General features: G+C 33.2%; 1 protein-coding gene across 2 annotated transcripts in view; it reads left to right on the plus strand.

The window, feature by feature from the left end:
- Window positions 1–25359, plus strand: part of LEKR1 (leucine, glutamate and lysine rich 1) — a 171444-nt gene that overhangs the window by 78103 nt on the left and 67982 nt on the right. For both annotated transcript variants that reach the window (XM_087870309.1, XM_045811980.2), the window contains one exon: window positions 7034–7219. In XM_087870309.1, coding sequence (XP_087726435.1) covers window positions 7034–7219 — 186 coding nt within the window. The remainder of the gene's footprint in view (window positions 1–7033; window positions 7220–25359) is intronic.

Raw genomic sequence — 25359 nt, forward strand, 5'->3', positions numbered from 1 at the left:
TCTTGATCTGGGAAGAAGACAAGGCCCGTACTCAAGAGATTAGATAGTTAGCAGAGACCAACCCTGAGATGATCCAGATGATAGAAATAACTAACTAGGACTTCAAATTAGCTGTTAACTATGTTCAATGACATAAAGGAAAATAAGCTAGTAATGAATGAAAAGATAGAATATCTCAGCAGAAAACTATTAAAAATTGGATATTCAAGAATGGAAAAAATACAGAGCCTGGGTTGCTCAGTCGTTAAGCATCTGCCTTTGGCTCAGGGCATGATCCCAGCATTCTGGGATCGAGCCCCACATCAGGCTCCTCCACTGGGAGCCTGCTTCTTCCTCTCCCACTCCCCCTACTTGTGTTCCCTCTCTTGCTGGCTGTCTCTCTGTCTGTCAAATAAATAAATAAAATCTTTAAAAAAAAAGAATGGAAAAAATACAATATCTGAAATAAAAATTTACTGGATAGATTTCTATAGCATTATTGTGATTATAGAAGAAAGATCCAGTGGATTTAAGATAGATCAGTCGAAATTATTCATTTTGAAGAAGAGAGATAAACATTGGGGAAAAAAAAAATGAACAGAACCCCAGGGCCCTTAGGATGGATTAAAAAGTACCATAAGTGATAAATACGGGTAAGTATTAAAGACTTTTTTCCTTTGAATTTAAAACAAATTGTATTTTCTTATTTAAAGTAGGAATTATTATATGTGGGTTTTATAAAGTATGTCTACTTAACATATGACAACTAGAGCATAAAGGTTGGAGAGAAGGAGTAAATAGATCCAAATGGTTGCGTTCTTTTTGTATTTTATGTGATACAATGCAATATATATTATATGTAGACTAAAAAGGATGTGTAATTCATAAAGCAACCACTAAAAAATAAATACAAAAAGATAAAGCTAAAAAGCTAATAAATAAACTAACTTTTTTTTATGGGTGGAAAGATCATGAGTAGTTTTTATTTTCTTTTGTTTCTTTCTATATATTTCAAATTTTCTAAAGTGTCCACTTATTATTTTCATAATCAGAAAAAAATACTGTTAAAAACAACTAGAATGTTCTGGGAGAGCAAAAGAAAAGATAATTTGGTCAGTTGGTACAATTTTATTATTTATTTATTTATTTATTTATTTATTTATTTATTTATTTATGTTATGTTATGTTATGTTATGTTAGTCACCATACAGTACATCCTTAGTTTTTGATGTAGTGTTCCATGATTCATTATTTGCATATAACACCTAGTGCTCCATGCAATATGTGCCCTCCTTAATACTCATCACCGGCCTATCCCAATCCCCCCCCCCCCCGCCCCGAAGCCCTCAGTTTGTTTCCCAGAGTCTGTAGTCTCTCGTGGTTCATTCCCCCTTCTGTTTACCCCCCCCCTTCATTCTTCCCTTCCTTCTCCTACCGATCTCCCTGCTATTCTTTATGTTTCACAAATGAGTGAAACCATATGCTAATTGTCTTTCTCTGATTGACTTATTTCACTTAGCATAATCTTCTCCAGTCCCGTCCATGTTGCTGCAAATGTTGGGTAATCATTTTTTTCTGATGGCTGAGTAATATTCCATTGTATATATGGACGATATCTTCTTTATCTGTTTGTCTGTTAAAGAGCATCTCAGCTCCTTCCACAGTTCAGCTATTGTGGACAATGCTGCTATGAGCATTAGGGTGCATATGGCCCTTCTCTTCACTACGTCTGTATCTTTGGGGTAAATGCCCAGGAGTGCAATTGCTGGGTCATAGGGTAGCTCTATTTTCCACTGGTGAGGAACGTCCATACTGTTTTCCAGAGTGGCTGCACCAGCTTGCATTCCCATCAAAAGTGAGGGTTCCCCTTTCTCTGCATGCTTGCCAACATCTGTCGTTTCCTGATTTAATTTTAGCCATTCTGACTAAAGTGAGGTGGTATCTCATTGTGGTTTTGATTTGTATTTCCTTAATGCTGAGTGATGTTGAGCATTTTTTCATGTGTCTGTTAGCCATTTGTATTTCTTCTTTGGAGAAATGTCTGTTCATGTCTTCTCTCCATTTCTTGACTGGATTTCTTGTTTTTTGGGTGTTGAGTTTGATAAGTTCTTTATAGATTTTGGGTACTAGCCCTTTACTTGCTAAATATATTTATTAATATAACTAATATATTAAATATATTTATATATATAAATATAGACCCACCTAAGTATGCTGAACTGATTTTTGACAAGGGTAAGCAAGTAGTTGAGTGGAGGAAGGATAGCCTAGCCTTTTTTTTTTTTTAACAGATTGAAAGTAATAACGGAGACAGTGGAATAACTAGAGTAATTACTAGAGTAATTGGTTATCCATAGGCCAAACAACAAAGCAAAAAACAAAACAAAAAAAAACTCTTGACCAAAACCTTGCACCTTATACAAAAATTAATTCAAAATAGATCATAGATCTAAAGGTAAAAAGGAAACTAGAAAATCTTTGGGACCTAAGATTCTCAGACTTGAACTAAAAGCATGATACATAAAAAGAAAACTTGATAAAAAGAACCTCAACAAAATTAAGTTTTGCTCTGTGAAAGACACTGTTAAGAGGATGAAAAGGCAAGTTACAGATTAAGAGAAAATATTTGTGGACTACACAAAGGACTTTTATCTAGAATACATGAAAAACTCCCAAAACTCTACATTTTAAATAAACAGACTAATTAGGAAATGGGCAAAATCTATCAGCAAAAATTTTGTCAAAAATGATAGGCAGATGGAAAAAACGTGAAAAATTGTTTAACATCGTTAGCCAATTAGGGAAATGCAAATTATAACATGATGAAATGAAATACATATCTATTAAAATGTCTAAAATTGTAGAGGTTTCCTAAAAACATAGTGACCTAAAATAATTTTAAGTCCACGTGCCTAAGCTAAGAGGACTAAGAACAACAGAAAAATCTTTTCAAGATAAAGAAATTGATTGTATAAGATTAATACTAATAATTGTATTTATGTTAGCTAACATTATATAATACTTATTCTAAATCTAAAAGCCTGTATTAGCTATAAACTTTGACAATATTGCAAGCATTTTAAATAACAAATACTTTTTTTTTTTTAAATACCAGCTTTTATTTGTCATCTATGTGAATATATCCTTATGGGGTGAGTTGATTCTGCATGGCATAGTTCTTCAATTGAAAAGTTGATATAAAAAAATGAAACATTTTTATAAGAAGTAAAATAACCTTCTAATTCATAATCCTAATTCCTTTATCCTAACACAATTGTTTTCATTTTCCCATTTTATCTTCTAGTCCAACACATGCTCATTTATTTTTAACATATTTTTAATCACAATATAAATGCCAATAAACATTCTAAAATGTAGTGTTATTGGCGGAATTTTGTCACTCCTCCAAATTCATATACTGAAGTCCTAATCTGTATTTGGAGAATATAACTGTATTTGGAGTTAGGGTCCTTAAAGAAATAAATTTAAGTGGGTGGGCTCTAATTTAATGTGATTGGTGTTCCTTTTAAAAAAGAGGAAATTTGGAAACAGACCTTTACAGAGGGAGGAGTCTTGAAGACACAGGAAGAAGATGGCCATTTACGAGCCGAGAGGAGAGGCCTGGAACAGATCCATCCTTCATGGCCCTCAGAAGATACCAACCCTGCTGATACCTTGATCTCAGACTTTTTAACCTCTGGAACTGTGAAAAAAAATCAATCTCTGTTGCTTACCAAAGTACCAGCCTGTGGTACTTTGTTACAGCAGCCCTAACAAATTAATAAATATCATGAACCACATGCACATTGCACAGCATTATTCCAGATACTTTAAAAGATTTGCATATTAAAATTTAGGTCTAAAATCAAAGTCCAAAACAGAAACAGTATTCCTAGAAAAGGCATTGCTTAATATTTTCTTGCTGACAAAGTATGTTGATTTTGAATAGCAGATATAAGTGAAATATTTCCTACCACTCTAATTAGAGTGGCTTTCTCTTTATGTAATCAAGATTTTTAAGTTCAAATGTTCATAGATTAGGTTTTCTTAAACCAGAGCACACCTATTTTAATAATAGAAATTTCAGGGAAAAATTATTTTTAGTGTAGAATCACCACACTAAAGGTAGAATATTTTAAGTGTGTAATCAATTTGCTTCCATTCCCAAAGTACCTATTGATTGAATAGTTCTTGGACTTTTAAAATTCAAGTTTTGAATTAGGCTTAGAAATGTAGTCCACACTTTTCATAAAATTGAAGGAATTAGGGATAGAATAGGCTTATTTGCTTATCGTATTTAAAATGTTTGCTTCTTTTGCTTGTGTGTTTTTATCGCCTTATCTAGTCTGACATTAAATAATCTGGGGCTCAAAATGCTTGCTATAAAGTGAAGGGTAAGGTAAGACAAAAGAAATATTTAGGATATTCAACTAGTATATCAGAAAACTACTTAGAAGTTTTGCTCAATAATGACTTTACTCATTTGGTAAGTGTGTATTGAGCTCCTGTTATTTCAAGGACATCATGGTAGAAATTATGGATGGAATAAAAAATAAGTAAGATATTAAAATAAAATAACTTGCAGTCTAATAGTAGATCATATGTATACATATGATCAGTGCAGTAAAAATTGTGTAAATTGGTGCAAGTTCCAGGAAGATCTAGGTCACTTCCAGATTGGGTCAGAAAAGATTTCCAGGCAGTGGTAGCATATGCAGTGGCAGGCCAAATGAATGAAGTTAGGAGGACCTTCTTCATGGGGGTGCCGAGACAGGGGAAACACAAGGTGGATACAATGACCAGAATAGGTTAACCTGGTGGAGATCATAACTTCTGAACTCCAAATTGGGACACATGACTGACAGATACGAAGTTGTAGGATGATGAAGGTAGGATTGAATATTTGATACCAGGATTGCCAAACAACAAGGGATGTGTAATTTGCCAAGGGTGAGTTAATTCACCTTCTTTGAGTTTACTCTCCTAATTCCATGTTAGAAACATAGCTCCTGTTAGTTTGGAAATCTTGCTGTACTTTTCCATGTGTTAGAATATATTTCACAAATAAATTTGTATTGCAGATTCTTATTCTTTTAATGTCAGATAGAAAGTCATGTTGACATGAGTAGTTATTTTAGAGACAGATAGTAGTGTACACTTACAGAGTCAGCCTGCTAACCTAAGCAGTATCATTCTGGCAAATGAAAAATAGGTGCCAGCATGTGCAGTGTCATTCTGACTTAAACATAGACAGATATGATTAGGATATGGTACAATTTATTCAGCATAAGGAGCCACCTTTATGGATACAGAAATACCCAAGACTTTTTAGGCGTGAAGAAAAACTGCAACCTCCATATTTCTTAAAACTCTCTTCTTTTTAAAATTTTATGCACTAGTGTGTTAGCAGTTTTCCTCATACAAATGGGTGCATATCCATAAGTATTTAGAAGCATATAGTTATTTGTAGGAAAAAGATTCCCATATAAAGTAATCATTGGAATATAGTAGAACCTTGCTTATTTGGTTTCTGCCAATTTATTTCTCCAGATTTTCCATTTTTTAAAATTAATTATTTGAGAGAGAGAGCACGGGTGGGGTGAGGGGCAGAGGGAGAAGTGGACTCCCTGCCGAGCAGGGAGGCCAATGTGGGGCTTGATCCCAGGACTTCGGGATCATGACCTGAGCTGAAGGTAGATGCTTAACCAGCTGAGCCACCCAGGTGCTTCACCAGGTTTTGCATTTTGAGCATTAATTAAAAGTGAAGAAGTGCCAGACCCCTTGTGCTCATGCCCTAGATCTGTCTTAAAGGTCATGTTTTCTTCCAGACATACTACTTCACCCACAGAAAGACATTTTTCTTGTCTCTCTTTAGACCACATTCCTAATCATATTCATCACCATCCTTTAAGGCATGTTCTCATCTCTGTACTCTGTCTAGCCTACCACTTTACTTCTCTGTGACCACTTACTAGCCATATTGCTTCTGCTGGCATGTCTGTTTTATGGATCTCTGATTCTGGTTTTCACTCGCCCCTGTGGCTGCTATTTCTGCTGTGGTGGCTCCAAGACCAAGCCAAACTCTTCTGATACCCAGTCAGATGCTAGACCCATCACATGGCCCAGGATAAGCTAACCAAGGAAGGGGATGCCAAGAGAACTATCTGAAAAAACAGACTGTCCAGATTTTCACATAGATCACATCCTCATCAATTCAAATTAATAGTGATTGTACAAATTTTGCAGTATTTTATCATTATTGTGTAGTTCTTTAAATATTTTAATACTGCTTTAAGACAGTAGTGCTGGAGAGACTATTAAGGGAGAGCTTGATAATTATTCTGAAGGATAATATGCTCCATGCATTTCTTACAAAATTATATAAAATTAGCACATTTAAATCTACATAATGCTATGAAGGCATATTTTTATCAAGCTTAATCTGAGTAGGTAGAGTAATGACAAGTGATTGCTATAATGAAATTCTGGTCTCATTTGGAGGGCACAGAGTATTATTAGAATCATTAAGGTATATTAACTAATACTTTCTGCCCATAAATTTATTAGTTTTAGACACTGCATCCTTTTATCCCTCTCCATCCCTACTGCCTTTCTTCATAATTTGTATAGAATGTACCCTAGTTACTCTCCTAGAAATGCCACCCAACAGCTCATGCTAGCAAATTTAAATTTACTTTTCAGAATCATGTTGCCAAGAAAACAATTTAATTTCAATAAAACTCAGGACATTATGCAGATATTGTGTTATTCATTTATGTGAGTATTTGAAAAGCAAGACAGATTGCCATTTAATACAATTTAAAGGCTAAACTACTAAAAGTTTTCATGCATCATTTAGCAATATAATCCTTTTTCTTATTTCTTTTTTCAGAATAACTACTAAATTTAAATTCTTTGGTTAGGTGTCATTATGCTGACAGAAAAGTCATCTTGACTTTCAACTATTAATTTTCTAAAAGGAAATAATCATTCTATGGGGAAATGATTTATGATTCAATTTTGTCTATTTGTAAACTTTGAATTTTCCTTACAGAAATAGAGATACTAAAGAAAAGTTTGACAGTGTCCCAGAGAAATAAGATATGCCTTGAAGAGGAAATGAAAAATCTGAAATTGTTGTCAGATGCAGCCATATTGAGGTCTCAGCAGATTCAGACATCCAAACAACAGGAAGTAAACTTGCAAACCAGATGCCATGACTTGCAAAAAGAAGTACTAGGTAAAAGAGAATTATTTTTTGCTGTTGTTAGCAACTAGCCGTAATAAAGAAATGTCTAAATTTTTATTTCTCTTATAAATAATCTTGCTTTAATTAGTTCGTGTTGCAAATATGACTAATTACTAGTAACTATGTCCATAACTGTGTCTGTGATCAATGTTTATGATCTTCCCTTCCCATTCTGCTATTTAGAGTGATGAGACTTAAGTGAATATACTCTTTCATTTTCCCAAATGAAAATATTAAAAATTGTGTTTTGGGCACCTTGAGCAAAGTTTTAAATTTCTACCCCAGAGGAATAAGTGTCTTGGCACTAAGGCTATGGAATTTGCACTTTTCCATAAAGGCAGTAGGAATCATGGAAAATTGGTAGTCAGCAGAATGATATAATGCAAACAGTGTTTTAGCAAAATTAAGCTATTAGCAGTGATTGGAGGTGTTCCAAACATCAAGCAATTGGATCTAGGTAGCCATTTAGAAAATATCTTTGCTGGTAACCCAGGCCTAGACTAACTGTAAGAATATTAAATAGAAAGGGAACTAACATTTTTTCAGTCCTAATATGCACTATGTACAAATTACTTCTGTCAGTTCCCACAGTGACCATGAAAAACGGGTATAATTATCCCATCTTGCAGAGGAATCAAGGCCTAGAAAGGTAACATGCCTGTTTTCACAAAGCTGGTAAATGGCAGGGAGTGAAAGCAAACCTAGTGAGATTCCAAGATTTGTGCTTGTCCCAGTATGTCTGTCTCTGTGGTCCTCTCTATGACCACAATGGGAAAGCTAAGATAGAGTCAGGATTGAGCCGACTACTCAGGACTAGGGAGATGAACACCTGACTGAGTAGCCAGGGAGAGAAGGAAGTCACAAAGGACTCTGAACCTCTTTTCTTGGGAGTATTAAATAATGGGAACATATCACAGACTAGGAAATCTGGAAAGAAACTGGTGTTGGAATGGAAAATAAGGACTCATTACATGAACTTGGAGCAGATATCAGATATTTTAATTTTCCCTTCTGTGGATTTAATCTATTTGTAGATTTTGCCAATTTTCTATTGCATTATTGGAATTTTCCTTGATAATTTTTAAAAGCAGTTTGTAAGTATAGTAATTATAATTTATATTCATTTTTTTCTAATGTTTAATTTGTCTATTGACTTTTTATGGTAAATTTCACCATATCAAAGTTTTTCATTTTGATATGATGAAATTACTGTCTTTTATTATTTCTGGTTAGTTTTGGTTCAAATAGTGCCTCCCATTCTTAAATTGTACAGATAGTCTCCTGAGTTTTCCTACATTTAAGTCATTAATACATGTAATTTTTATTTTTTACATGGTGTGAGATGTGGGGGTCTAGTTTTATTCTTTGCAAATGGGTAACCAGTTCTATCAGTATTATATATTAAATAATCCATCCTTTCCACTGAATAGAACTATCATCTGTCATATGTTAAAATTTTATATATGCTAGCATTGATTACTGTGTTCTCTCTTCTGTTCCACTAATTTATTAAATATACCACTAATACATATTCATTTGAATATAGTGACTTAATAGCATATTCTCATAGCTGGTAAGTCTTTTCTCTCACCACTGTTCTTTTTAAATATATATTTGGAGGAGTTATTCTTTGATTTGAACTTTTTAAGATCCTTTATTTACTAATTACTAATAATCCAAAGACTCTAAATAGATACCTAGTAAAGTTTTTCTCTTCCAGTTTATACTTTTATTACATATTCACTAGCAGTTATTCTTCCACATAAACATTAAGGTAATTCATTTAATTCTAATCCCAACAGGGATTCTAGCTGGAATTGCATTATATATATATTCTAAGTTTTGGAGAATTGACATTTTAGTGACAGTCTTTTTAATATTATCAAAGTCTTCTCATTCAAGAATATAATATGTCCTTTTGTACCTTTAAATTTATTTATTTTTAAATGATTTCATAGTTTTACTTGAATATGTTTCTTTGCCATTCTTGTTAAATTTATGACTATCACGTTTTTGCATCTACTATAAATTGACTATTTTCTATATTTTAGCTTCTTGATATTTGTTTTTTTGTTTTGTTGTTGTTGTTTGGTGCAAAAAGGTGTTTTTATTATAGCATAGGGACAGGACCATGGGCAGAAAGAGCTGCACTGGGATTGTGAGGTGTAACTTGTTATATACCTTTTAGTTAGTGGGAGTTAGGGATAGTCTCTAAGGAATTTGTGCATGTTAAAAGCAAGGTCTCCAGGATCTTGAAGGGCTAGCTATTGTTAAGATAAGTTTGCTTTTAGTCTTCAGTGAAACATCAGCAGTAAGGCAGCCATGAGTTCCTTGAGGAATGTCACACTCTGCCTGTCTCAGGGATTTATCTGCAGGCTGAACATTGTTAAGGAGACTGTTTTAGCTGCATTTCTCTTGCCTTTGTTCTCATCATTTATCCCCTGAACAGTTTTGACCCTTAAGTTTTTAAGGTTGCTGAGGGTGAAAGGTTTTATCCTCTGTAACTTTTTCTGGATGAATATGGACATAGAGTTGTCCCTACCTAGTGGTCAACATTAGTCAGTTGGGGATGTAGGAGTTATGAAAGGCAGAGACAGCTGAATACAAGGTACACAACATATATGAATCTCCTTGAGTAGAAAGGATCATCTGTCAGCTTGAAGTTATGGCACTGAAAGAGTCTTGGCACCAGGTGGAGAGACATTGGGAAAAACAGCAAAACATGATTAAAATTATTATGAGAAAAAGAAGCCCAATAAAGAGACCTTTGATAGTTGACTAAAATCCTCCTCCAGTCCAGGAATTTAACCAATTATTAAAGGAGAGGGAGGGATTGTTTAAAATGGCAATTTGAATATTTATATCTTTTAGCAATTCTGTTACATTTTTGTGATAATCTGGAATATATACATAGCATTCTGTTTTTATGATGGCACATGTTCACCCTGTGTAGCACTTAAAGTATCTAATGCCATTTTATTTTGGAGAACTGTTTTATGAATGAGTTATTTCAGTGTTTAATAATGTGATGCTATTTTGAGAGTCACTTAAGGCCTTAGTTGTGGAGCAGGTGGTATTAGCCATCATATAGACTGTTTTGTTTAGCAAGCAATCAGATAATTAATAAGAGGCCCTTTTATGGAAACAAAAGAAAGATATAGGTTAGTGGTTGAAGCAAATTACAAACTCAGTGTCTGAGTCTCCACTACTGCCAGTGAGAAGAGTTTCAGATGTCAGGTTTGAAACATCCTCAGACAGACTGGGATCAGGCAGTGGGAATCAGATGAATTTTTCTGGTTTGTAATTTAAATGTCTCTGGTGATCCTTTTGAATGGCCCATAATGCAACAGGCACAAAGATTGTCTATACGTGACTTTTGTGGCAATTTCTTTGAAGCTACCCTCAAGTTGTCCAGCATCAGTTTTCAGGGCTTTAGGAAAAAGAGCAGTTTTAATTAAGAGAATGGGAGAAGATCAGATATCTTGGTATTTGTTGATAGAATAAAGAAAGGCTATTGTTTTTTGTGTATTTGTCTTATATCCGTCAACTTTATAAAATCCTCATATTAATTCTAGTAGTTTTTTACTAGTAGCTCTTGGATTTTCTAGTTCTACAATTATATAATGTGCTCTAACTCCCCTGATAAAGAGTTCATCTATTTTTTCCAGTGTTTATATCTGTTATTTTATTTTCTTGTCTTGTTCATATCTTTTTAAATTCCTTTGAACTGAGACTGTATTAAATAATAATGATGACATTGAGCATCCACATCTACTTCCTGATTTTAATTGAAATTATTTGGTGTTTTGCCACTTGGAATTATATTTGATGTTTTTGGTGAATATTTATTTTTAATCAACTGTTTTACTCCTATTCCAATATCACTTAGATGTTTTATATGAAATGCTTTTGGATTTTGTTAAACGCCTTTCAGCATTTATATAATAGTATTTTTTTTCCCCTTTAACAAACTGGTAAAATAGATTAGTATTATTGAATTTCCTGATATTGAAGCATCTTTGGTCTCATGGAATAAGCCCTACATCATTTACTTTTTAAATATATCATTTGCTACATGGTTATATTTTATTTATAACTTTGGTACATGTATATTAATAAGTGGGATTGGTTTATACATTTTTCTTTATTGGGGGCACTAATTTTATAAGAGTTTTGCATTAAAATTAAGTGAATATCATAAACACTCTTATTTTTAAATATTTTCTCTATCTGTGGCTAGGCCTGGTTTCTGATTTTTAATCTTGTCTACTTTTGTTTTATCTTTTATAATTTATCAAGCTTGCAAAGCCATTATTTTTAGTCTTTTCAAAGAGCTAGACTGTATTTTTTTATGCTTTCCATTACTTTTATTTTCCATAACATTACTTTTTACTTCTATGTTTATTAATTTCCTATTCCTAGTTTCTTTTTGTTTTGTTTGTATGTTTTTAATTTTCAGACTTCTGAAGGGCGTACTTAGTTCTTTTCTCATTTTTTTTGTTTAATAATAGACATTTAATGGAATAAGTTTTCCTCTGAGTAAAATTTTCTCTATGTCATATTTTTAATATGAATTACTCTCCTTTTAAGCGCTGTCTAAATACTCTGTAATTTCTAATTTTTTTCTTTGGTGAAAGGGTTATCTAGGAGTATATTAATTTCTAAGTATAATTATTTGGGGAAGGGGGTACTTTCTTATTCTTTCTATAACTTGGGGGTATTCTGACTAAATAATATGACTTACACGACCTTTTTGAATTTGTTAAGCTTTCCTTTATGTTGTATACATGATCAAGTGTTATAAATGTTCCTTAGAAATATAAAATGTAATTCTCAGCTTGATGAATATAAGTGTAGCTATGTATAGGTTATGTGTATGTACAGCTAAATGTAGGATTCTTGGGTTCTTTTTTCTCTGTAGACTATAGATGCTCTGACTTCTAGCTTTCAGTGCTACAAATGAGAAGTCTACTGTAGCTCTGATCCTTTTTCTTTTAAAGGTAATTCATTCTTTTTCCTGAAAGCTTCTTAGATTTTTCTTTCTTTTGTTTTTTCTCTTTTTTTCATTGGACTTCAGTTGGCTCACTCATAATCCTTGGTTCATGACACATATGTACTGGCTAGGACTTCATGTATAATCTTGAATAGAAGAGAAATAGTGGGCATCCTTGTCTCATTCACAGTTTTACAAAAATACAGAGTAATTTTGGGGGTTAAGCAGAAATTATAATGAATGTAAAATATCTAAAGAATGACATTAAAAACACTATAAATCAAAACTCACGGGATACACCCAAAGAGGTGTTTCGAGGGAGATGCATAGCTTTAAACAGTCATGTAAGAAGGAAAGAACAAGCTCAAAGAATGTAGAAGAAAAAATAATAAGAGCAGCAGTCAGTGAAATAGAAAACAAAGAGATGACAAAGAAGATCAGCAAAATAAAGCATTGGGATTTTTTTAAACCAGCTAAGTAGACCTTTGGCAAGTTTGATCAGAAGATGAGAGAAAACACAAATGAAAAATATAAGCAGTGACTACAGATAAAGAGTAAAAAAATAAAATGGAAGTGGATGCTGTTAACAACCTTACACTAACAACTTTGAAATCTTAAATGAAGTAGACATACTATTAGAGAACTATATCTTACCAAGACTTACTCAAAACAATTAAATGGTCCTATAACTATTAAAGGAATTGGAGCAATGTCTTGTCACAGAGAAAAGACCATATTTTTTTACAGGTAAGTTCTACCAACTTTCAAAGAATGAAAGATCTTAATTTTATACAGTATTTTCTAAACTACTGAAAACTGGGGACTATTTCCCAACTCAATCTACAAGGCCAAGGCAACACTGTTACCAAAATCAGACAAAGATGTTAAAAGAAAGGAATATTATAGGCCTATTTATATTATGAATGTCAATGTAACAATTTCAACTGTATGATATTTTTAAAAAGATTTTGAATCACCTGAGTCTGTTACCTATTTATAAAATTAAATAAAGTTAAAAATAAAATAAAACTCTGAATGCCACGCTACTTGGGAGGGCAAATTTAAGACACATTTGCTAAAATATGCATTAAACACTTATAAATAACTTTCTTCAAAGTGCAAGGTTTTGGGGCACCTGGGTGGCCCAATTGGTTGAGCATCCGACTCCTGGTTTTGGCTCAGGTCGTGATTTCAGGGTTGTGAGATTGAGCCCTGCATCGGGCTCTGCACTCAGTGTGGAGTCTGCTTAAGCCTCTCTCCCTCTCCCTCTGCCCCTGCCCCCTGCCCTCGTTCCCCACACCAACCCTCCTTCTCTTAAAAAAAAAAAATACAAGTTTTCCTTCAAAACAAAGATTATCATTCTAGCCTCTCTTTCATTTCATCCTTTTAATTTGGCTTAGAAAATAAGCAGTTTCTTTGAATATTATGATTTCTTAGAAGAACAGCAAAACATTAGAGAATATGATATCTTATATACTTTTAAGAAACTATAACGTATATATTACCTGCTTCCCCCACCTCCTCCTCTGGTCCTGAATACTGGTTGATCTTGGAATGAATTCTCATTACTTCTGTTGCTTGGTGTCAGTTGTTCTTGGGTCAAATCTTGGGAAAAATATATTTTAAAAATAGTCTGAAAACTAAGAACCATGTTTGGCCACCTAGCCCTAGCATATTTGGAATATGTTATTATAGGAGTGTGTTGCAGTTGTAAAAAATGGCCGTGTATATTTTTAGAACAGGATAGCAAATTCAGATGGTGAATCAGATTTTAAGGTAAGGATCATTATTAACAAATGGGGAAAAGCAAAATTATGTGGTGAGTGGTATAGGAATAACTAAAACAAAATAAATACTCCAAAATCAACCTCAAAATAAGTAAGAAAAAAAATAACAGGAAAAACTATTACCAAAGTAAGTATACACAACTTACCCAAATCATGGAGGGATAAAGCAACATTTTATAGGTTAAGATAGACAGATTTTGCCTATAAAAAATATAAAATCTCTGACTGTAAAAACTGCCAAACAACCTAAAAATAAAAGATGGACAAAAGATGTGCATAGATGGTATGCAAAGAGTAACTATCCATACCATATAAAGAGTTTATTTAACTATGTGTGAAAACTCCCAAGACCCCAAGCAGGCAAATGGTTGAAAAACAGAAACAAGCACAGGAAATATAATAAACACAAAATGCTTGATCACTAATAAACAAAAAAATTCACCTTTTTAAAAATTAGTACAAAGACTTCAGTGATGAATTTTCCTTCATTTGATGACAAAAATTATGTATTTTTATAACCCGCAGAAATGTTTGTGATCAAGTAATCTCCTTCTTGAGAATCTATGCTTAGGAAATAACAGAAGAGGAAAAATTATTTTTATGTAAAGATCATATTTTTAATAGTGAATGATTGGAAATACTTTTTCTGTAACATTAATGAAATGGGTAATAAATGATCATATGCCATCACCTAGAACATTATTCAAATTTTTAAAATGACAGTATGAACACGGAGTATCAACATGGGAAATACTATAATTGTAATATTACATAGCAAAAGAACTCACAATTGTATGTAACTTGCAATTATGTCAAAATACATATATTTACAAATAGAAACCAGAAGGCAACATGAAAATATTATTTTTATAAGTTTTAGGGTGATAGAAAAATATAAGCGATTTTTCCCCTTTTAAATTTTTTTCTCGTGTTATTTTAATAACCTTTCTTCAAAAAAGACAAAACTTTACACATCTTTTAAGATTTAGCTCACATTCCACTTCCTACATTAAAAAACCTCACCAAAACATTGTACTACTAATTAGTCACAGTTTTTAGACTCATTAAGACCTCACCTTCATTTAAGTACAGCTATATTCAAATCGAAAGTGCAGCTGGAGACTCTGATCTATTCAGAATTTATGTAGAGGTTGTATAGTTATGGATGCAATATAAACTCATCTAAAGGACAGTGTAATTGCAGGGCAAAGTGGCACATAATTTCAAGACTAAATTAGGGTTTCATTTTTGCTGCTGCTGCTGAATAGGTTCACTCCATGGGTAACGCCCAAACGGTGTTAACAGAGAGAGAAAGCATTTTAAAAAGCTGTCTGTTACTCTCTCGTGGTTGAAACTATTTCACATTGGCAAGTCAGAGTGGACAGGATCATTAAAGCTAGTGATGACACTAGTGATCTCAACTAGTGATGACAAATAGCACTTCGTATGAATCTACCCATAAAGGACATAGGGTTTGGGGGATTTTGTTTTGTTTGTTTATCCATTTGTTTATTTTTACCCCACCACAATCTTATGCCCAGGTTAGGGTCTCAGTATAGCAGTTGTCTATAGAAATGTAGAAAAATGTTCATAAATGTACCTCTTGCTTTATCCTCAAATACCCTTCTGGTGAACTGATTGTACCAATGTATCCTTTCTTTCTAATTCATTTTTCCGAAGTGGTTACAGTGGTTTAGGAAAACTACAAGTGCAGGAGAGATAGCATAGTTTCTGTCTCAGGTCTTAACAGTGTTGTATTGCAAATTTGGTAAACTTTCTTGGGGATTTTCTCAGGTATTCCCACCTCCAGGGGACCAAACCTGCCCTTTTGCTCCCCTCCTCTCACTATCTGTTTTCTACTTCTGATAGTCTAATTTTATTTCTGCCCACTATGGATGAACTTAGTCATTAGCCTCGTCCCACACCTCCTCTGTTCCCTGGCCCTGGGCTGACCATGCCTTTGAGTTTAACTTCATTTTTTCAACAAATGTTTATTGGACATTGACCACATGTGGCCAACTGGCCTCATCTTTGCTTTGACTTTGGGTGTGTAGGTATTCTCCAGCTCTTCATGGGTCTTCACAGGATTTCTGACTTCCTAAGTCCACACTGGTTGTATGTGCTGGCACTCTAACTTTAGCCATTCTTGACAGATATTTTTCTCTTCTATATTAAGAATAGTCTTCAAATTTCTTTAGCTCCAATTTTGTTGTCATTCAAATTATTTTTAGTTGTGCTTTTTCTGCCATCGCATGGCATTTACTTTCATAATTTTCATGAACTTCAACACTCTTACTTTTTATTCTGCTTTCTTTTAAATGCATACTTAATTTTTCTCTTACTAACCAATTAATGTCCTTAAGATTTTCTGCTGTCTTGAAAATCATCACCTATAGCTTTTCCAAATTATTAATGTCTTTTCAGAAATCATGTCAACCATTTGAGAAGAGGAAAAACCAGCATATCACAGCGAATATCTTCTCCCCAGATAAATGACTAGATTAACATAATGGGCATAGCATTTTAGATTTTCTTTGGGCAAATTAAAATAAAGACAGACTGATATAGCACTCATCTCATAACTCTTTCTGTGTCTTATTTTTAAGAAACATAATAATTTGTTCAAAGAATCCAATAGATACTATTTCAATTCATTTTTGATGAGTGCTGTAAATGGCTTATCATTTATAACCTTAAATCCTATTCTAAGCATTTGCATGGTTTATACGCCTTCCTATGAATCATTTTACTGGGCCTCCGTTGTTGCAGAACTATCTTTAAATGGAAAGCATCACAATAAGGCTTCCTTTCTAGTACTAGTTGAACCTTCTGTTTTCCTTGCCTAATTCTCTGCCCCACCGTCTGCCTTCCATTATTTCCTTCAGAGTATTCATTCAGGCCCTGTACTATATATTCTCCCTTGTCCTGGAATCCACTTGCTATTATCCATGCTCTTAATTGTTTCTTATTCTCTCTTAGATTATCTCTCTTAGTAAATGAGCTAACATGTTATACAGTTGACCTTTGAACAGCAGGTTTGAACTGCACAGGTCCACTTATATGCAGATTTTTTTTCAGCAAATAAATTGGAAACATTTTTGGAGATTTGGGCAATTTGAAAAACTCAGACAAACCGTATAGCCTAGAAATATTGCAAAAAATAAGAAAAAGTTAAGTATGTCATGAATGCATAATAGATATAGATATACATATGTAGATGCTAGTCTATTTTATCATTTACTGCCATAAAATATACACAAATCTATTATAAAAAGATTATCAAAATTACACATACAAACACAGACCATATACTGTCTTTTCATTTTTGATGTCTAGTGTCAGTAACACATATGACATCTACAGTCTTTTATATCATATAAGAAAATATTGAGGTGAGTACTGACAGATGACCATTTTATAAACAAATAATGTAAACTTATGGTGTCAGTAAATACACGTGCGGTTCTGTAAATGTATTTTCTCTTATGATTTTAATATTTTTTTCTCGCTTCTTCATTGTAAGAATACAGTATATAATGCATGTAACATATAAGATATGTGTTAATTGCCTGTTTATGTTATTGGTAAGGCTTCTGTTCAACAATAGACTATTAGCAGTTAAGTTTGAGGGGAGTCAAAAGTTAAATGCAGATTTTCAACTGAGCAGGGGGTCGGTGCTTCTAACTCCCATGTTGTTTGAGGGTCAATGTACTTTTTTGACTGACTAAATATATTCATGTATTTGAATATGTTTTAGATTCCACACATAAGTGAGTTCATACAGTATTTGTCTTTCTCTGTCTGACTTATTTCACTTAGCATAATGCCCCCAGGGTCCATCCCTGGCAAGATTTCATTCTTTTTTTATGACTAATACCACGCTGTATGTATCTACCACATTTTCTTTATCCACTCATCCATGAATGGGTACATAGGTTGCTTCCATATCTTAGCTATTGTAAATAATGCTGCAGTGAACATTGGGGTGCATGTATTTTTTTCAAGTTAGTGTTTTTATTTCTTCGGATAAATACCCAAAAGTGGAATTGCTGGACTGCATGGTAGTTCTAAAATGTTTCAGGAATGTCCATGCTGTTTTCCATAGTAGCTGCACAACTTTCCATTCCCATTGATAGTGCATAAGGGTTCCCTTTTTTCCACAGTCTTACCAACACTTGTTACCTCTTGTCTTTTTGATAATAACCATTTTAACAGGTGTGAAGTGATAGCTCAGTGTGGTTTTGATTTGTATTTCCCTAACAATTAGTGATGTTGAGCACCTTTTCATGTGCCTGTTGACCATCTGTGTATCTTCTTTGGAAAAGTATCTATTCAGATCCTCTGCCCGTTTTTTAATCTGATTGTTTGTTTTATGGCTATTAAGTTGTATGAGTTCTTTATGTATTTTGGATATTAATCTCTTATCAGATACAGAATTTGCAAATATTTTCTCTCATTCAGTGCGTTGCCTTTAAATTTTGTTGATGGTTTCCTTTGCTGTGCTGAAGCTTTTTAGTTTGATGTGGTCTCACTTGTTGATTTTGTGCTTTCATTGTCTTTGGTTTGGGTGTCAGATCCAAAATGTCATTGCCAAAACTGAAATCAAGGAGGTTACCACTCATGTTTTCTTCTTGGAGTGTTATGGTTGCAGGTCTTATATCAAGTGTTTAATCCATTTTGATTAATTTTTGTGTATAAGGTGGTGTAAGATTCTTTTGCCTGTAGCTATCCAGTCTGCCTAGCACCACTTATTGAAGAGATGGTCCTTTCCCTACCATATATTCTTGGCTCTTTTGTTGTAAATTAATTGACCATAAATGTGTGGGTTTATTTCTGTGCTCTCAATTCTGTTCCATTGATCTATATGTTTGTCTTTATGCCAATACAATACTATTTTGATTACCATAGCTTTATAAGAAAGTTTGATATTATAGGGCATGATGCATCCAACTTTGCTGTTCTTTCTCAAGATTGCTTTAGCTATTCAGAATCTTTTGTGGTTCCATACAAATTTTAGGATTATTCTATTTCTGTGAAGAATGTCACTGGAATTTAAACAGGTATTGCACTGATACAGTTTTTTGGGGGTAGTATGGGCATTTTAACAATATTAATTCTTCCAATCCATGAACACAGAATATCTTTTCATTTATTTGTGTCTCCTTCCGTTTCTTCCATTAATGTCTGAGAGTTTTCAGTGTACAGGCCTTTTACCTCCTTGGTTAAATTTATTCCTAGATATTTTATTCTTTTTGATGCCATTGCAAATCAGATTGTCTTCCTAATTCCTCTTTCTTGTAGTTTGTTATTAGTGAGAAACACAACAGATTATTGCTTATTGACTTTGTATCCTGTAACATTTATTAATTCTAAAAGTTTTTGGTTTAGTCTTTAGGGTGTCCATTATATATAGTAGTATGTCATCTGCATATAATGCCAGTTTTACTTCCTTTTTAATTTGGATGCCTATTGCTCTTTCTTGCCTAATTGCTGTGGTCAGGATTTCTAATACTATGTTGGATAAAGTAGCAGTAGTAGGCATCCTTGTCTTGTTCCTTTATCTTAGAAAAAAAGCTTTCAGTGTTTCATCATTGAGGGTGATGTTAGCTGTCGCTTGTCATTTATGTCTTTACCATGTTGAGGTACTTTTCCTCTATACCTGCTTTATTGAGAATTTTTATCATAAATAGATGTTGAATTTGTCAAATGCTGTTTCTGTATCTGTTTAGATGATCATATTATTTTTATCCTTCATTTTGTTAATGTGGTGTACCATACTGATTTATTTGTGGATATTGAACCATCCTTGCATCCTTGGACTAAATCCCACTTGATTAGGGTGTGTGATCTTTTTTAATGTATTATTGAATTTGGTTTGCCGGTATTTTATTGAGGATTTTTGCATCTCTGTTCATCAGGGATTTTGGTCTATAAGTTTCTCTTCTTATAGTGTCCTTGTTTAGTTGATATCAGAATAATGAGGGCCTAGTAAAGGGAGTTTGGAGAAATATATTTCTTTATACTTGCAATTTTAGATTTATGCTCATTACTATACCGTTATTGTGTTCCCTTAAAAATACATTTTAAAAATCATTCTAATATTTTATATTCCCAATTCTCTTACTTTTAGAATTCACCTTCAGAATAAACTTATCTCTTTCCATTTTAAACCACATAACTATCTCTTTGTTATGTCTGTCCACCTACCCCCTCCCCCACCAAAATTCCTACTAATGTGGTGTTAAATGAAAGCAGGTTAGGCCAAGAATCAGAGGATGATGACTGTCCATACATTAGCCAGGTGACTCTGACATGCCATTTCTCCCTGATGAGTGTGTGTCCACGTCTAGGCAATGGATGGGTTGTACTAAGGCCTTGGAGGACCCTCTGGGCTATAATGTGCTGTAATCTGATTCTAACTCTGATGCTCTTTGCTTGTTTCCAAAGTTAAATAAATGTTTTTACATTTTGATTTTTTTCTTTTAAATCACCATTAAATAATTTCAACTTTGATTCAAGTTTAGTTTTTATGTCATTATTTTTCTACATAAAAATTTTTAACCTTGTTTTTTCCACACTTCCTTTTATTTATCTTTTAAAATATAGACACTCAAAAATTTAAATTCAAGTGATAACTCTGGTCCATATAGTTTAATAGTGGTCTAAGAGTAAATAATAAGCTATTAATAGCAGCCTAATTCTTTTTTTTTTTTTTTTTTAAGATTTTATTTATTTATTCGACAGAGATAGAGACAGCCAGCGAGAGAGGGAACACAAGCAGGGGGAGTGGGAGAGGAAGAAGCAGGCTCACAGCGGAGGAGCCTGATGTGGGGCTCGATCCCATAACGCTGGGATCACGCCCTGAGCCGAAGGCAGATGCTTAACCGCTGTGCCACCCAGGCGCCCCAATAGCAGCCTAATTCTTAATGCCAAAATTTAATCTGTTTCACAGGAAAGTAAACATATAAAATTTTGATGACTAAATTCTTGATTCTTTTAAAAGATTTATTAACATAAGTTTTGTAATTTTGTGTTTAGCTTACACTAATATTACTCCAAAATGCACAGTTTATCTAAATTGATAATATTCCTCTCAGAGGTCATTGTGACCCACAAATCAGTCCACTTAAATGATTTTCCTTTTACCCGGCAGAATAAAGAGTCCTTTACTTTTTGTCAATAGTCACAAATATTGGAAGATGGAGTTCAGATAAATCATTTCAGCATTAATGTCTTTCCTAAAATATATTTGACCAAATTTCAAATTTATTCCAAGTGAAAAAACTTAAATTTTTTTCAGTAAGCTTTTTGGTGTAATAAGTAACACACAAATATTTTAATAAAATTATTTTGCATATATTTTAACATTTTCAGTGCATTTTTAAAAAATACCTTATCAAGAGATAATTTAAATACCATAAAATTCACTCATTTTAGGTGTGCATCTTAATGGTTTTCAAGATATTTATAAAAGCATATGACCACCACCAAAATCTAGAGCATTTCTGTCTCCCCAGAAAGAAATGCCACGGTCTTACCTTTCTGCGCTTCCCCCATCAATCATTAATTTACTTTCTGTCTCCATAGATTTACCTGTTCTGGACATTTCATAAATAGAACCATACAATATGTAATCTTTCCTATCTGACATCTTTGACTTAGCATAATATCTTTGAGTTTCATCCATGTTGTAGCATATGTAAGTACTATATTTCTTAATTAGTAGCTTCTCTATTAAAGTGAAAAATAATCACAATGAGCAATGTGGTTCAGTTGAAAAAATAGTGATCCAGCAGTCAAATACTTCTGCTTTCTGGCTCTGTTTATGCCTTTTACAGGCCTTTGGGCATGTTATTAATTTCTTTGACTCAATTACTTAATCCGTGAAATGGAAATATGATAGTGTTTCTAACATTCTTAGAGCATTAAGAGAATTAACAAAACGTAGGAACCCCGAAAGAACTATACAAATATAGAATATTAAACTACATTTTAAATTGGTTTTCCTGGTCTGATAGCAAACCAAATTATTATATTTGGGATAACGTATTAGAATTTAAAAAGTACTCCTTTAATAATAAAGGAAAACTATAAATTTTAATTCCTGTTTGCCCAAAGGTCCATTTGCCTCCACTAATTTATATTCTAGTCAGCCTTGGTTAGCTTTAACAATACTAGTCACTCTTTCACTCACGGACTAACCCAGGCACAAAACACACCTGCTGCTCGTAGACATTTACAGATTATCCACCTTCTGGGCCAATAGCATGAGTAATAGCTACCCTGCCTGAATGAGAAAAAAATGACCCCCCCACATGCCCAGTGTCCAATGTCTCATCTGTTACCAGCATCCCTGTCCTACTTGCTAATCACTAATACTATCCTTACATCATTAAGAAGCAAAAATCATTCCTATGATTTCAGGTAGCTTTTGAAATTACGACAGTCTAAATAATAGCTAACATTCACGAATTGCTAACCACATCCCAAGCATGATATAGTCACAGTGCACTCATTTATCATTACCCTCCTGCCCTCCTAGATTAATCACTTTTCTTATCTCCAGTTTACAGATGAGATTACCAAGGTTTAGAGGAATTAAGTCATTTGTCCAAAGCCACATAGTTACTAATGAGCAGAATTGGAACCTAACTCTAGAACTGTGCTGCCAAAACTTGGGCTCTTAACCCTTAAATTCCACCACCTGGGAGCATTAAAACATATATATTGTTATCATTAATTTATACTTCAGGAGAGCTACTGTGCCAGATCACTTCCGGTACTGATGATAAGCACAAGAGGAAAGCAGAAGAGGTCTGGAGGACAATAGACACCCGATGACAGGTTATGGGAACTCCTGTTGGGTTATGTGATGGGTTATGAGATGGGTATGCGTATGCTTTAGGCTACTTTAATATGATTCTTTTGTTTTCTGTCACCGAAATAAGCCATGTTCACTATTGATTAGGAAATCTCAACATTCACAGAGAGTTCTAAACATTTGTTGCATATCCTCCTAGACTCTCTGTTTTGAATATATATTTTTATAAGAATGGAATAATGGAGTTTTATAATCTCTAATACCCCATTTCCTTTTTTATGAAGATTTTCCACGTCAAAAGTATTAGTGTATTTTGATTTAGGGTGAATCATAATTTATTTAGTTGTATCCTAGTTTTGGACAGTTGTTTTCACTTTTTTTCTGTTAAAACAATATTGTGATACATATCCTCATACTAAGCCTTTTTACATATCTGTGAGTGTTGCCTTATGATCTCTTTCATCTTCAAATTATAAACTGTTTTTGTTTTTTGATTTGACACTTTTAAATTATGTAATTGGTAGAATTTTTTAATGCAATTAGCACAAAATATGAAAGCAATCTTTTGAAGAAATTCTTGCCCTTTACCTGTACTACTGCCATCCCAGCACAACAAGGGGAAATGCTGTAGCAAGAAGAATCAGAGCTCTGTGTGGCTGACGATGTGCTTCAGCTCCTTCACAGTTTTGCATAAAATTGTCCTGCAGACAGAAATCTCTGTAAGCATTCTGATTGTAAAACACACCGATTCATGAAGGAAACTGATGTTTATATAGTTATGTGACTGTATTTGAAAATGTCTTAAATATTTTTAGATCTAAACTTCCCTATCTTTCTATATTCATTTCCTTTATTATTAACCCTAAATCTTTTTATCCCATAAATATTTTTAGCTAATACTCTGTTCATGGTAGGTCCCTGTCCATATCCATTACTAGTATTTTCCAGTCTTGAAAAATCCTGTTACAAGATATATGTATGGTTTGTGAATTTATTTATATGTACAAATTTGTCAGAAAACAGAGTACTGTCCTAAAGTATTCAGAAGTTTCTGAATCCATCAAGATTATTACTATGATATAGATGATGTATTATCTATCTTCATTTGCCAGTTGAGAGAGAGTAGATTTAATCAAGGTAAAAACATTAGAATTTAAGGTTCTTCCTATCTTATCCATCCATGATTTGTAATATTTCATAAGCCCCCCCCATAAGTTAGAGTTATTTTCATGTTATATTGCATTGGTTTAATGTTCAGAATAAACTACAGTGAAGGTTTAGAAGCATTTTTTTTTTGCATTCTGAAGTAAATTTTTGATTCTTAATATTAGAATGTAAATCGTTTCCAAATTTTAAATATCTGATTATCTCCTTAGCATGATTTAATACTTATCCCTACTCTCTCCTGTCCACACACACCTAGCTAAATAATTTTCTGGTTTTAATATAACTACATCTGGACTGAATTGCAACTTTTTAGCTGTATATCCACACCTGTTCTAGCATCTGATGTATTAAAATCTCCAAATGTTATTTCAGTCCTTTCTGGCATTATGCAGAAAATGTTAATGTACTTCGAGTATACTTGTTTCAAAATAGATGTGAATCAAACCTTTGAAATATAAACCCTAAAATGAAATGAATTTTCTGAGTGGCTATATCACCATCTGAGCTTTGTAAAATGTTTGCTAAAGTTAAAATATGTTAATTTGCAATTGATATAGTTGAATACTCATTATAGAACTTTCTTCTATTATTGGTATATATTCTTACATCTGCAAAGGTTTCCTCTGTTAATGCTCATTTAAAAAAATTTAAGTGAGACATTAACTTTTGTAAAAGTCTAAGCTCATCAAACTATGGTGTAATAATATATACATATAAATATCCTCTAAGTGAAATATACTGATTGTGTTCATTCACGTCAGTTATATCTGATCAAAATGCCACAATTTCAGCCATGTAATTAACCATCTAACTAAATAAAGTCATTTAAAATATTGGAAAAATAAAACAGGTTTAGATTTAAAGACGTTATTGATTTGTTATCTAAAACATAATTCATCATCTTGAAGGCAAAATGAGGCACTTGATTATAATTTCTCTAATGACAAGGGAATATATCTTACTGGTATTTGTAGACTGAATCCAGTTTGCATGGACCCTACCTATGACAGAGTAGATACTCAATGAGTGTCTATTTAAGTAAAATGACCTATTTATAAGAAAGTTTGCATTTTAATGCCAAGATACATATTAGATATTACCAATGAAAACCACACAGCTCTTTCTGTTCCATGCCTTTTAACCTTAGATACATAAATTTAAGCATATATTTGCAGGCATTCTTATTTCTCCTCTCTACAACATTTCATTTATTCATTCAACAATTATTTTTTTTAACATCTTCCATGTTTCAAACACTATAACAGATAAGGTTTCTGCTCTCATGGAACTTACATTCTAATGAGTTTATATTGTGAAGATTAAATTAGTGTAATGCATGTAGAACATAGTGCCTGGTAGAGTA

Source organism: Ursus americanus, chromosome 20 (assembly GCF_024610735.1).
Source record: "Ursus americanus isolate L20-20 chromosome 20, mUrsAme1.1.p, whole genome shotgun sequence".
Classification (NCBI taxonomy): Eukaryota; Metazoa; Chordata; class Mammalia; order Carnivora; family Ursidae; genus Ursus; species Ursus americanus.